The following is a 14,457-nucleotide window of genomic DNA, read 5'->3' on the forward strand; positions in this document are numbered from 1 at the left end:
GGGCCAGGCAAAACTCCACTTTTGGGGGGGAACAGCAGGAAAGGTGGCAATTTCACAAAGCCAAGCCCCTTCCTCATCTATCCCAACTCCCTCCCCCGCAACATTCATCGGATGGGGACAAGTGGCAGCCACCCTGGGCCTCCCTGACCAGGAAGGGGGGGGCAAAATGAATGCCAATAGGGGACTTGTGCATGGAGCCTTCTGGGGGGGGGGACAGAGGTGATTCCCCCTCCCACCCATCAGCTGCTGGGCCTCCCCCAAGAGTTCAGCCATTAGGAGCAGCCTGGCCCCAGCCTGCCCTCCGCCCCCCCCCAAGAGGGGAGGGCATTGGTCTCCCTTGAGGTACAGCAGAGCCAGAAGATCTCCCCCTCCCCCCTCTGGCTGCAGGTGATGGATTGAGAGTCCTTGAGGGAGCGATCACAACGCATTGGCTTCCCCACCAGAATCAGAATGACTTCCTGGAAACTCAGAGCCGCCCGAGGAGTGACTGACACACCTGGGGGGGGGGGACATACGGGGCAGAGCGCTTGCTGCCCCTTCCTCAGCTGAGCCCCCTCCCCAGTCCTCCAGGTTCCCACCTGGCAGACGGAGGCTGTGGGGCTGGAATGGCAGGACCAAAAGGGGGCATCCATAAGGCAATTCTCCTTCCTCCATGGGAGCAGCCTTCCCACCACCACAACTACCCTAGGGCCCAGCGTGGCCGCCTGAGCGATGGGTTCCTACTGGCGGAAGGTCCTGGGGAGGAGCTGGCTGAGTCCCACTTGGGTCAAGGACTGTCCTGGGATTCCAAGGAGCAGGGGACTCCTTCAGGGGTGCTTAGCTTAGGAAGGCTGGCTGGGGATGATGGTTCCTATATAATAGACTAGTCCGGAGGGATGTTCCCAGGGTGGAGAAGCCCCTCTTCCGGCTGCCCTGGCTGGGATGCTGGAACTGGCCCCTGCTCATGGCAGCCTCTCCAGGCCCTCTTGGCAGCCTGCTTCCAGGAGTGGCAAGCCCACCCCGCTTCCCAGGCGGCCTCTTGGGGGGCTTCCCTGCCATTCGGTGCCCCCTGGACTGTGCCAGATTCCGTCTTCCAGGGAGCTGTTCTCTGATCCGCAGATCTGCTTGGTCCTCAGTCAGGCCCCACCCTTGGGCACAAGTGGGCTCCAGACGTTTCTCAGGGCAGTGGTGGCTTTTCTGCTCATGGAAGAGAGGATCCTGGAAGATCCTCGTGGATTCCTTTCATCCTAGGATTCTATGCGATTCCTGTTAGGTCATAACCTCCCTGCAGGTGGGAGGGAGGCCACAATCCAGATAGGAGCATTTACCCAACTAGGGTCTTACTTTGAATTTTCTCAAGCCCTTTGCCAAAAACAGAGACCCCACCCCCAGGTCCACTGTGGTCCCAGCCTTGTTAGAATCGAAGGAGCCTGGAGTGAGAGAATCAGAAGGGACGCCCAAGAGCCACCAGTCCACCTCTACATGGTGCAGAATCTGCCAGAGGCTTTCTGAGGTGTGACCATCTCGCTCTCTTTGGAGACTTCATACAGGAGCCCTTTCCACTGGGGAGGGAGAGGGGGGGTCAGAAAGTTCCTCCTAACCACTAACTGGGAGGCCCTTCCTGGCAGGCTTAACCCACAGGACCTGGCCTGCTCTCTGGGGCAATCCCTCCTTCTCTGACTCCCGTGACCTGGGCTCTGCCTGTTAATCCCCCTTGAAGGGTCTGCTCCGTTCCCTTCTCCAACCTTATTCATAAAAACAGCCCCAGCCCAGACCGGACCCCACTGAGACCCCACTCCAGACTTCCTGGAAGATGGTGAAGGAGCTGTCCCTGGGGTTGGTCCTCAGGCCACTGGTGGCATCCTCTAACTCTTTGGAAGCTGAATATTGGGAGGCATCCTATTGAAGGGCCTTGGTAAGACCCCACCTGGAACTCTGCACCCGGTTTGGGATGCCGTGATACCAAAAGAAGAAAAAGTGTGGAGACTTTGGAAAGAGTGCAGAGAAAAGCAATAAAGACGATCAGGAGGCTAAAACAGAGGAAGAACAGTTGCAGGAATTGGGTTTGGCCAGACTAGAGAAAAGAAGGATTAGGGGTTGCATGATAGCAGTGTTCAAAATATTTGGGGGGCTGCCACAAAGAAGAGGGGGTCTTCCCAAGCACTGGAAGGCAAGATAAGAAGCAACGGATTGAAAGTAATCAAGGAGAGATCCAATCTAAAGACAATTAAATAGTGGAACGATTTGCTTTTAGAAGTTGTGGGTTCTTCATCCCTGGAGGTTTTCAAGAAGAGATTGGACTGAAATGTTATGTTTTCCTGCTAGAGGAGGGGGTTGGACTAGAAGACCTCCCCCTTATTCTGTTCAAGGCTTTACAAGGTCCAGTGGGGAAATAGGTCTACAACCCTCCCGTGGTATAAACTGGTAAGGATCAAAGAGGAGATGTGGTTAGTCTGGCACCTTTGGGGGGGGGACCTCAAAGGTTCACCTGTCTAAGCAGGCAGTCATAAACACCCTGTTTGTGGGCCTTGCCAAGGACGGACATTGTGGTGGAGTATTCTGGGGGGGGGGCTTTCCCTTTTTAAAGATGGGGCCAATAGTTGCTGTCTTGGTGAAGCTTTCTGACACCTCACCGGTGCTCCAGAGGTTTTCCCAGAGAATCCCCTTGGGATTCCTCCTCTCCTAGCTTGCCTCATTCCCTGCCCTGCGTCCCAGCTTCTTCCTCCTCCCTCCAGCGGCAGAGTCCTAGCTAGTGGGGGTTCCTTGCGAGGAGAAGAGAGAGATGCAAATAGGAGCCCACCATGTTTGGTCAATTAGCAACCCACATTGGCTCCAAGTAGTCGGTACATTATTTTCGCCATCCCCACAGTCCCATTGTCTGCAGTTTCCCATGCTATCTCCGCTCCTTCTAAAAAGTTGGACATTTACTTTATTATTGTTTATCATTTTTATATGGCCAAGCAGGCTCTCGGTGGCCCACAAGATATGAAAAACAATAAATAACAGTAAAAATCAAAGGTTCAGAAACTCACAATAGAAATGCAGCATCTGCACAAGTCCCCAACCCCCCCTCCCAGAACTGTTCCCTTTAAGGCTTCCAGGGGCTGATGAAGGGGGGGGCAATGACACTTCTTGCAAGAGATCACTCCAATGTGAGGAAGGACCCCCCAAACCTCCCCCATATGGGAGAGAGAGGCAGCTGCTTCCCCCAAGGGGAGAAGGTCTGCCCAAGCCCTCAGAGTGAACCTGGCAGAGGTGCAGCCTGACAGGCACGTGGGCACCAAACAACCGAGGCTTTCAAACAGCGCTTCCAACGGCACTCGGAAGAAGCCAATGAAGGGCCCACAAAACGGGTGCGATGTGTGCCCGCTGGGAGGTAACCGGGAGCACCCTGCACCTTGGCATCTTTAAGGACAGTCCCAAGCAGAGAGCCTGGCAGGTGCCTGGGTGAGTGGGGACGAGGACCCTGGGGCCCAGTCTTCAGCGGCCCCAAGTAAAGCGCAGCCAGGCCAAGAGCCCCCCCCAGGGGGCCTTCCCGCCAGCTGCTCCAGCACCGACTACTCTCCTCCCCCTGACCGTTCCCTGAAACAGCAGAGATTTGGGGGAGAAGGGCTGCAGCCCCCAATTCCAAGGGCTGTAAGGATCTCTGCCTGGGATCTCTCTCCCCATTCTCTGCCCTGCTATCCTGCTCCTAAAGCTCCTCCTGTGAGAAGAGATGGGGCAGAAATGGCCCTTTCTTCCTGGTCCCCAGGCGCCAAACTCCCTGTCAGCAAAAGGCATCATCTTTATTGTGTTGAACATCTCAGGCAAGCTTCTGGTCCTTCTGAAGGCTGAAACAGCACTTCCCCCCTCCCCAGGTCTTCATTCCCCCCCCCCCGCCCCCGTGAGCCTCAGCCCCTTTGTAGACCCCTCCAGCAGTAATTTCTTCACCCTTCCCCCCCCCCCCAAAAAAAAAAACCAGCAGGAGGTGAGAGAAGGTAGGTTGGAAGATTCTGGGTCATAGCCGGACTTCCTGTTCCAGAGCCCCGATCTGCCAGGGCACAAGCTGCTCCGGCCACCCTCTGCGGGAAGAGCCAGGCACCGTTGCCTGCTTGGGCTCCTACCTGCCTTCATCTTCTTCTTCTTCTCCTCCTCCCCTTTGTTCTTTTGGGGGATGGGGGAGGGGTTTAGTGGTGTTTTGTCTTCTTCCTCAAAGCCTGTTCCTTTCCTTTTATCCATATCTCATCTTTATTATGGTTTGTGGCACAGCCGGCCAGATGTTCAGACTGGATTTGGCCATTTTGCCTGCCTATGGCATCTTTCCCAAGGCCCAGCTGTGGATGGTGGATGGCCTTGGAGGTCTCCTCTGGGGAGGCCTTTGCAAACGAGATGGGGGGCTGGCTTCTCTTTCAGCCCAGGGGGTAAAGGACCCACGGGGAGGCTCTGACCCCTTTAGGAAGACTGGAGGGGAAGCCCACCCTGCTCCCTGCATGTCCCCCCCCCCCGCAATCGCTGCCTTTCTCCATAAGGCCCTCCCCCCCCCGAACCCAGCCCCCCCCCGGGTGTTCAGTAGGCACTGGCTGGTGCCCAGAAGCAGCTTCACCTGGAGAGGAGGGACTTCTACGCCTCCTTTGGGCCCAGAGGCTGACGGGCGGGACGGCTGCACCGCAGGAGGCGCTCGACCCCGAGAGTCGCCCGGCTTCCCTGCCCCAACTGGTGCGAGGGTGAAGGCGAAGGCGAAAGGAGGGAAGGATCGGAAATAGCAGGAGCCCCCTCCCCCCGGATCTGCTTTCCTTCTCCCGCGGAGAAGCCTTGGCGTCGCTGCCCAGCGGACCCGGACAGCTACCTGACCCGCCCTCCGAGTTCCTAGCATCCGCTGCTCTTTTACGCATCCCGGTCCGACCCCTTTTTTGGGGGCAAGGGTTCAAGGCCAAAATAGAAGGCCAGCTGCATGGGGTGGGTGGGTTCCTCCAATTCCGCCGCCCCCTTACCCGCGCACGCCTAATCGGCTCCCCCCCCCCCCACCTGCAGCCGCCCTTCCTGGAGAAGGAAGAGCAGCCAGCAGAGATCTGGCCTCAGGGTCGTGTGCCCTCAGGCCCCTCCCGGGACCCGGCCGTCGGCGGAGCTTCTTGCAGCTCCGCAATCATTTCCCCAAAACTGCCGGTGCAATTACCGGGACTTACACCGGAGCCGCCGCGAGCAGCTGCCTATTGATTGGACCCGGAAACAGCCGTTTAGAACAGATTAGGGGGTGGGGTGGGGAAAGGGCCGGCGCTAGCCACGTTCGTCCCTTCGTTTCAGGCAAATCCTCCCTCCTGCCATTCCCTGCCCCGCAGTTGCCGAGCGCCGGAACACAACTGGGGCTGTCCGAGAGCGGGTGGGGGGGGGGGAACGGGGGGAGGTCAGCAAAAGTCCTGGACGGGCAGCCTGAAATCCAGCCAGGGGGTGGGGAGACGACATGCTGGGTTAGGGGCTGGGAAGGAGGAGGCAGCAGCAGCAGCGGAAAGCCCAGAATCCCCTCCCTCCAAGTGGACTGGTTGAAACAACCCCCCTCCTCGTCCCACCCCCATCTCGTTGCTGGGGCTGCCCCTGATCTGATCTGGAACAGAAGAGGGTGAGGGGCAGCTGGGATGAAGAAGCTCTAGAATCACAGCATGGTTCCCACCCCAAGCCCTGTGCACCCGCCAGTCTTGCTTCATCCACAATGGGGGCAGACAGCATTTCAACCCCCCCCCCAACGCCAGCATCAAAGCCACAGCAAAAGCTACCTAGCTGCAGCCCCCTCCCCCTTATGTGCCAGGCACCTGCCCAAAAGAGAAGGGGCTTCCAGGCTTCCTGGAATGCCAGGAGCAGCTCTGGAGCAGGTGGGCCAAACCTCTTCCATGGCTGGAGGACCTGCAAGCTGCGACCCCCTGTGGAAATGGGGCTCTAGTCTAGATGTGATCTGGCAGCAAAATCCGTCAATCGGGTGGTTTCTAATGGAAGCTCTCAGATGGAAAACACCTCGAGTCGGGCCTGGGATCCTGCTAGCCACCAGGGAAACAGTTGCCAAGTTGGCCTTAGGCAGCTACAGCAACCTTCATGAACCCTGGCACTCTGTGCTCAGTGCCCACTCTGGTCCCCATCTCTCCCCTCAAAGGCTGCTCTTCCTCACAGCCACTTCGATGCCAACGCAAGACGCCCGCGGAGTCTGCGGCCTGGATCAGGATGAGGATGCCTGGCTTGGAGGCGGTCAGTTTGCTGATGAGCCCCACCCAGAAATCTAGGGATGTGGGGGGAAGGACCGAGTCCTGTGGTGCCCCATGAAGGAAGAGCTCTGGGCTCAGCCCTTCTGCCCCCATAGCTACTGCCCCACTTAGGGAGAAGGGAGTCAGCCGTAAATGGGCCCTCCAACACGCATGCCCAGGAAGATACTGTGGGTGATGGCACTGAACACCACCAAGGTGTTTACTGTGAGGGGGAAGGGAGGGGACCCTCCTCATCCTCCCCCTGTAATTAAATATGAGCCAGCCGTGTGCAGCAGCTGCCAAAAAAGCCAACCCAGTTCTAGGCTGCATAAACAGACGGATAGAATCAAGATTACGTGAAGAGTAAATACCATTTTATAATGCCTTGGTAAGGCCACACCTGGAATCCTGCATCAAGTTTTGGTTGCCACGATGTAAAAAAGATGTTGAGATTCTAGAAAGTGTGCAGAGAAGAGCAACAAAGATGACTGGAGGCTAAAACATATAAAGAACTGGAATTGGGTATGTCCAGTTTGATGAAGAGAAGGACTAGGGGAGACATGATAACAGTGTTCCGATATCTCAGGGGCTGCCACAAAGAAGAGGGAGTCAAACTATTTTCCAGGACACCTGAGGGTAGAACAAGAAGCTAGATGGAAAAAAGATCAGACAATTGGTATCACGCAAAATGAGGATAGTTTGGTAAAACAAATTAGGGACCAGGGTGAAATGCATATAAAAAGGTTGTATAATATACTGATAGGAATAGATTCTGAAACAGAGTTAGTTAAAGACTGTATGATAAAATGGGCAGAAAATTTCAAAGAGCCAATAATGATGGAAACATGGGAAAAGATTTGGGTAAGAAATGTAAAATTTATGCAAGCTCAGAATTTGAGAGAGAATTTTATAAGATGTTGTATAGGTGGCAGTTAGATCTCAAAAAGTTATTTTGTATGTATCTGAATTTACAACCTAAATGTTGGAGATGTGATTGTGCTGATGCCATATATTATTACCATATATGGTGGACTTGCAAAAAAGTCAAAGCATTTTGGATAAAAATATGATGGGTTATTCAAAATATACTTTAAAAAATGACAAAGTTCACCCCCCAGCTGTTTTTGTTAGGTATAATTACAGACTGTACAGTTATAGAGACTAATTTGATTTTGAACTTAACAACGGCAGCAAGATTGTTGGTGGCGCAGTACTGGAAGAAGGAAGAGTTGCCTACTATTCAAGAATGGACGCTAAAAGTAGTAAATCTAGCAGAGATGGCCAAAATTACAGCATATTTGAGGACCATTCAGATGAGAAATATAAGTTGGAATGGAGAAGATGGATTGACTGTATTCTAAATAAATATTGGACTAAAAAAATTCAATTAGCTTATGAGTGAAGGCACAAAGAATGTTACAATTTACCTAAAGTTAGCTTAACAAAAGGGGAATTAAAGCACAAGAGGAGGCAAGATGTTAAAGTTAGTTAGCTTATGTTAGCGTATGATTGTTAAATGTTTATACCCTGTATTTTGCTCTGGGAGGTTGGGGGGAGGGAGGGTCGGAGGGTGGGAAGGGGAAGAGGTAATATTTGTAAAATTTATTAAAACCTTTGATAAAAAACAAGAAGCAATGGGTGGAAACTAATCAAGGAGAGAAGCAACCTGGAACTAATGAGAAATTTCCTGACAGTGAGAACAATTCACCAGTGGAACAACTTGCCTCCATAAGTTGTGAATGTTCCAAAACTGGAGATTTTTCGGAAATGTTAGATAACCATTTGTCTGAAGTGGTATAGAGTTTCCTGCCTCAGCAGAGGGTTGGACTAGAAGACCTCCAAGGTCCCTTCCAACTATTCTACAATCTATCCTATTCTACATTCTATTCCATTCCATTCCATTCTACATGTTCTATTCTTCTATTTATTCCCATTCCCATTCCATTCGTTGCTCTGAATCCTCCTTAAAATGCGGCATTTTGTGATATGAGCAGGGCAGCCGAGAGTGGGTTGAACATTTCCCAGTTATGCCATGGGGCGGGCAGCCATTTGTGCTGCAACGGTCTTTGCCTCCTTTGCAGGCGGATCCCACGGCTGACTCCTGTTCAGCCTGCAGACAAGGCCTCTCCCACCACGGACCCGCCCTCCTTCTCCACCACAGCTCTTGCCCTCTGAGATGAGGGGCTCCCACTGCCCACCCCCCCATTTGAACAGTCCCAGCCCAGCTTCCCTTCCTATAGGGACCTGGCTTTTCCCAAAAGCTACGGGTTCAGTCTGGGGACCCATTCGGACTGGACGGAGTTTGTTACGTGACTCACATCACATCTGAATGAGCCGCCTGCCAGACAAGCACCAAGCTCAGGGAGCAACAAGGTCCCTTCTCCCTCTCTCCGTCTCTCTCTCTCGTATGTCCGTTTCCTCTGGATATATGGCATTTATTTACTTATTTAGGTTCAACGTACGGAGGCCCTATTTTTAATCCACCAGCTGCCCAGGGTCCCCGTGAATTGGGTGGCCCCATACATTGAAATCATAAATCAATGGACCCTGCAAGTGACCTTTTGTTTCGCGAGGGAAAAGTGCTTCTTTGGGCTATGGACTCATAGGGCTGGGAGGGGTCTCCCCCACCTCCACACACAGGCACACACCTCCCTCACCCAAGCCTTCTGCCAGAAGAGCCCCCACCCATCCTCCATACCCCTCCCTGCAGGACCATCCTGCTGCCCCCTCAACAGCCCTTAAGGAAACTGCCTTAGCCCCCGCCTGGCATCTCTTGCCCAGGCAGCCAAGTTCTCCCAGGGGCAACACCCTTCCTGCCAGTCCGTGGGAGTCCGAGGCTGGCAGAAAATAAGTAAAAGTGGGCAGAAGGAGATATTTTCCCCTTTTGCTTTCGCCCCCCCCATCCCTCCCCCCCCATCTCTCCCCCCCTCCCGAGGCTTGTCAGAGGAGAAAATGCTAGACTGATGGCTGGCAGAGGTCGCTGGGACCCTCCGGCCTTGGCAGGGCCCCACATGGCTCACTCCTCCACAACTGAAGAGCCCCTGGGCTTCTGGCCGAGAAGTCGCACACACACACACACACACACACACACACACACACAGTCCAAATCAAAAGCAAGTGCTGAACTGCGGCTGGTGCAAAAGTGGGGGGGGGGGACTCTGCCCAAAGCCTGGCCCCTGCTTGACTGGGGGGGGGGGGGATTCCACACTCCAGCTGAGGAAGGTGTTTGAGGGCCTGCTGGCTTCACAGCAGCAGAAGCTGGGCAGGGGTCTCTCTCTTTGGGGATGGAACTAAGGCAGGGAGAGGGAAAAGTGGGGGCTTTGAGCACATCCAAAGGGCCTCAAGGCTGTCTGGGGTGAGGGGGGGGGCTCCATCAGGGCTCCCTTTTGGGGCAGAGAGCCAAAGGCTCCAGCTGCAGACAGAGCGCCCACCCGTCCCTCCCTCCCCCAAGAACCTGTAGTTGTCCGGGGGCCAACCTGACCCATGGGCCCTTCCCACCCTAATAACCAGAACGGAGGCTCCACGGATGAGAAGGAGAGAGTTTATTTCACGCCCTAGAAGGACCCCGGAGGCTCACAAGGCTCAGGCCTTCCAGGGGAGCTGCCGGCTCCTCCCCACTTGGGGCGGGGGGAGGGAGGGAGGGAGGGCTCAGTGCCTGCAGTGTTTGGGGGTGTCCATCTGACCCTCTCCCCCAATGGCTGTTCTGCATGCAGCATCGTGGAAGCTGGATGGAGAATGTCAGATACCCTGTTTGGCCCCTTGGAGAGCTTGCCTGCTCCAGTTACCCAGGGGGAGGGGGAGGGGGCTGGCTCCCCACCCGGGGCCAGAAAAGAACCATGGAAGTTCCTGAGCTGGAGGGCCCCTGGCAGAAGGGCTGGAGGGAGTCACAGTGGTCAGAGGGGCCAGGGGAGGGGGCAGATATCCTGAGACGGGGCCTCTCAGTCCAGGGGGAGCCAGCCAGTCTTAAGGGGGAGGGGGAAACAGCCTAGAAAATGCCCCAAGGAAAGGCAGGGCTGAAGGGTGCCCCAGGGCCTCCTCCAAATGGAGTTGGGGCCCGAGGGTCTCCCAGGCAGGCTGCAGGCACCAAGGGGGCTGGTTGCTGGCCTCTGGCTCCCCACCCACACCCCAGCGTGCAGAGGAAGGGGGATCGGGGGGGGGGGGGGAGCAGGGTCCTGGGGCCTCTGGAACGGCCGCAGCAGGGGGGAGAGGGAAGCCTGGCCAGGGAGAGCATCTTCGCCTGGACCTTGGAGCTGTCGACTGGCCTGAGCATTTGTCCAGGAGCTACAGCCGGGTGGCCCCCCCCCACAGGAAGAGGGGGACTGGGAGCCCCCCAGCAAGGAGGAGCGCCTGGGCTTTTGGCAGAGGTGCTGCTTAAGAGATCAAAGCTTGTCAAAGGCTGAAAATCAAGGGACAAAATCAATTTGGCAACAAAAGGTGCCCCCCCCCAGCAGCTCTCTTCTGCCACAGGCCCATTTAAGTGATGGCATCGGTCCTTCCTCCAGGGAGGGGGAGAGCCTTAATGGTCAGGCCACCCTCCTCACACCAAGCCCCCAAAGTCCCTGGGCAGCCCCTGGGGCCTCGAGGAGCCCTGCTTCAGCAGCACTCCGGCCCCCAACTGGGCCGGGCCTAGGTCTCCCGGCTGCCCACCTCGGCCCGGGGCCCGGCATAGAGTGCGGCCAGCTGCCGGAAACGGGGGCCCCAGCCGCTGAGATAGGAGAAGTCCTGCTCGGAGCCCGTCGAGCGAGAAGCGATGGAGCTGAGGGAGGCCAGCGGGGAGTTGGCCCCCTCGAAGGCATAGGTCTGGAAGGAGTCGTAGGGGGGCACCGAGGGGTCGCTGTCCGCCTGCCCCACTTTACGGCGGATGTAGTCTCTGAAGAGGGAGAAGTCGAGGTCTGGCGCCTGGCACCACTGGGGCAAAGACTGCAGTTCTGAGGGCGGCGGGGGAGCCCCCTTCTCTTCCCCCCCCCTGGTCTCACCAAACTCATAGAGGCTGCGCAGCGCTGACATGTCGTAGGCCTGGGTATCCTGCTCGCCACCTCCCTCGTCATTGTACTTGATGACATTGTCGCGCATGTCCTCGTCCTCCTCGGAGGGCAGGTGCCCCTTCTGGTGGCGCTTCAGGGCCAGGATCAGGAGGACCAGCACTGCAGCCATGGAGGGGGGAGGCATGTGGGGAGAGAGAGGCAGGCAGTGGAAGAATCCCCCTGGCAAGGGCTGGCACCCCACCCACACAACCATCTGAGAGGAGGCTGTCCCCGGCACCTGCACTCCCCATCAGGACCCAGAAATGGCCCAGAGCCCCCTTCCCAGTTGACCCCCGTGAGGCAGGCCCTGAAATCTCAGAGGAAGCAGCTCGGGGGGGGGGCAGCGGAGGCCTCATTCACCTCATGCCCACTGAACTGAGGGCAGGAAGCCCACCTGCAGTGAATTGGGTGGGGCTGGTCTATTGGGGGACTGCACCAGGCACAGCAAAAAGGACCTGAGCAGCCCTCAGCAGAGGCCAGATTGGGTGGCTGCTTCTGGCTCTGATCCACGGGGCCACCACTACCCCCAAAACAAATTTCCCACCGACGTGCCAAGGGCTGCGGGCAGGACGTTGCCATGCCAGCTGCAAGCCCTCCTGGCAGCCCCCCCCCAGACAGGTGGCTTCCTTGGGCAGTGCGTTGCAAGGGGCGGAGCGTCAGAGGATCAAGGGGTGCCCGGGGGGGGGGGGACGAGACGACACTCACCTACAAGGATGAGGAGGCAGACCAGCAGGGCGATGAGGGCACCAGGGCTGAGCGAAGGGGACACCACAAAGGCGGTGCTGTTGCACGACTGGATGGTGCCGGTGTTGTCGCAGCCGCAGATGCGGACGGTGAGGGTGCCCGTGCTGCTGAGGGCGGGGGGGCCACTGTCCACCACCAGGATGGGCAGCAGGAACAGATCCTGCTCCTGCCGGTTGAAGCCCAGGTGCTGAGTGTGCAGCCCAGCCGTGTCGTCTGGGGAGGAAGCGAGACCAGAAGTGGGAGAGTGCCAGCGAGGGGCATCCCCTGCAGCCCCCCAGAAGGGAGATGGCACCCCCTCTGGCCCTGCCACCCACACTTTGACCCCATCTGCCCCTCTGCGGAATGGCCAGAACTGGCTGGGTGGAAACAGGTGAGACCACCCATTAGAGAGCCCCCACGGGACCTCACCCCCCCCCAAGTCCTCTTCAGGAGGAAGCCAGGTGGAGTAGAGGCGGTGGAAGGAGGGGCAGAGGCACCATGCCCATCCTGTAGCAGGCTGGGGGGGGGGGGCTGCCCCCTTGGGCTGGGAACCTCAGCCGAGGAGAGCCTGGGGCAGAGGCTGATGGGAAAGAGAGAGCTTGACAGTGGGACCACCAACCCAAAGAGGTGGGCAAGGGGTCCTCTCCACTGCTTGGATTAGGAGCCTGGATAGCCACTTGGGTTTCTGGTCCGAGAGCGATGGACTAGATGGCCTCAGGAGCCCCCGAGGCTTTTATGCTGCTTTCATCTTTTTCCGGTTGCCTTTTGCATATCTCCCTCTCAACCTCTGGGAGGGATGAGCGAAGCCTGTTGGGAGAGGAGGCCACGGATAGATATTATTCTCCGCAGGGTCCCCCAAAGGATGATGGTTACTCCAGCGGCGGCAGCGATACAGGGAGGGCATGGCTCCCGTGACAGGCTCAGCTCGTCCTGCCTGGCAGGAGGGCATGGCGAAGCAGCCCAGGACTTCAGCAGGGAAGACAGGCGGGTGGAAAGCACAGCGGACAAGAGAGTCCCTCCCACCTGCCACTCAGGAGCAGCTGAGCATCTTCCAGAGTCCGAAGGACACGGCTGCCTTCCAGCCTTCTGGACGGACGTTGCTGGAGCGGAGGAGGAAATCCGAAGACAGAATTACAGGGCCAACATGAGACGCAAGAAGCGCGAACGGAGAGAGGCAGATGAAAGGAAGCGAGTACAATGACACCCTGGGCATCAGCAAGTGGAGATGGACTCGCACCCAGCGCTTTGAGTCAGAGGGTTGCAGCCTTTATTGCTCAGGACACGGAGATCAAAGCAGGGCCTGGGCCGCTTCTATTCTTAGGAAGGGCGTAGCGGGACAAGATCTGGCCCACAAGGCAAGGCGGGACCCAAAAATGCCGATTAGGCTGTGGCCAGCCCCTTATTTTGACACTCATACAGCCTCTGATGCGGGCGGGGGGAGGGGTTTTATGGTCAAACGGCATCTGAAAGTGACAGACCGTGCAAGGGGGAGGGGCTGCTGGTGGTTGGGAATGAAATGCCAACACTGGAAACAGTTGGGAGGAAAACACAGTTGGAACCCGAAGCAGGAAACTTAAATGAAGCTGGAGGACGAGTTATCGGTTTCTGCCAATCTAATTATTTCTTCATTGCTGATGCAGCCTCCCAAACAACAGGACGATCTCTCTGTGCACGGACACCACCAGACGGAGGAAGCAGAAATCAAATCGACCGCATTGCTGCTCCGAGGAGACGGAGCTCGCTTCCAGTGGCAAACACGTGGCCAGGCGATGACGGTGGGACCAGGCACAGGCTGCTCGCAGGCAGCTCCCAAGTCAAGCGAAAGCAGAAGAGACCGCAAGGGGTTTCCACAATCGGACCCTCAGCGCAGACCCACCATGACTCAAGGAGCTGCTTTGGGGCCCTGGACCTCGCTGAGAGGGAGCCAGAGAAACGGTGGGTGGAAACCGAACCGTTAAGGACGCAGGTGAGAAGAGACCAGGCCGAAGACCAAGCAACAGAAGAAGAAGGCAACGAGACGTCACCAGGAGAGATGGTGGGCCTTGCCGAGAAGAGAGGCCAAGATCTCATGAAGGAGTTTAGCCAAAAAGCACAGAGCAAGAGGCCTCACCCAAAGCAGCCAGCTGAGCTGCTGTAGACGAAAACACCTCACACACACATACACACATTCGCTCACTCGCACTGATGATGTTCCCTACTTGGGTAATGAAACGTCTGCAAAGAAACACCAAGGAGACACTCAGAGAGCACCAAGGACTCCAAACGAGACTTTGCAGAGGACGCAATCTATTCTACATTATCCTTAATTTCACACGCTGGTAAAAAGGATGCTTGGAATCATTCTACACCAATTAGCGCCCGGCATGCAGTGGGATATGCCAGGTGTGGAAGCCGGTTTTAGAAAACACCAAGGAACAAGAGGCAGCGCAGCTGAGGCCGCCGGATAATTGAGGAAGCCGAAGAACCCCTGAAATAAGCCTGGGGCTGCTTCAGCGATTACAGAAAGGCCGCACTTGATTGTGTCC

General features: G+C 56.6%; 1 protein-coding gene across 3 annotated transcripts in view; it reads right to left on the reverse strand.

Annotated features, from left to right (window-relative positions):
- Nucleotides 1–9,731: 9,731 nt before the first annotated feature.
- CDH22 (cadherin 22) overlaps nt 9,732–14,457 on the reverse strand; it is a 65,152-nt gene continuing 60,426 nt past the window's right edge. For all 3 annotated transcript variants that reach the window (XM_081948414.1, XM_081948415.1, XM_081948416.1), the window contains 2 exons: nt 11,915–12,166; nt 9,732–11,329 (listed from right to left, as the gene is read on the reverse strand). In XM_081948414.1, coding sequence (XP_081804540.1) covers nt 10,812–11,329; nt 11,915–12,166 — 770 coding nt within the window. In that variant the 3' untranslated portion in view covers nt 9,732–10,811. The remainder of the gene's footprint in view (nt 11,330–11,914; nt 12,167–14,457) is intronic.

Source organism: Natrix helvetica (genome assembly GCF_964273705.1).
Source record: "Natrix helvetica genome assembly, chromosome: 3".
NCBI classification, from domain to species: Eukaryota; Metazoa; Chordata; class Lepidosauria; order Squamata; family Natricidae; genus Natrix; species Natrix helvetica.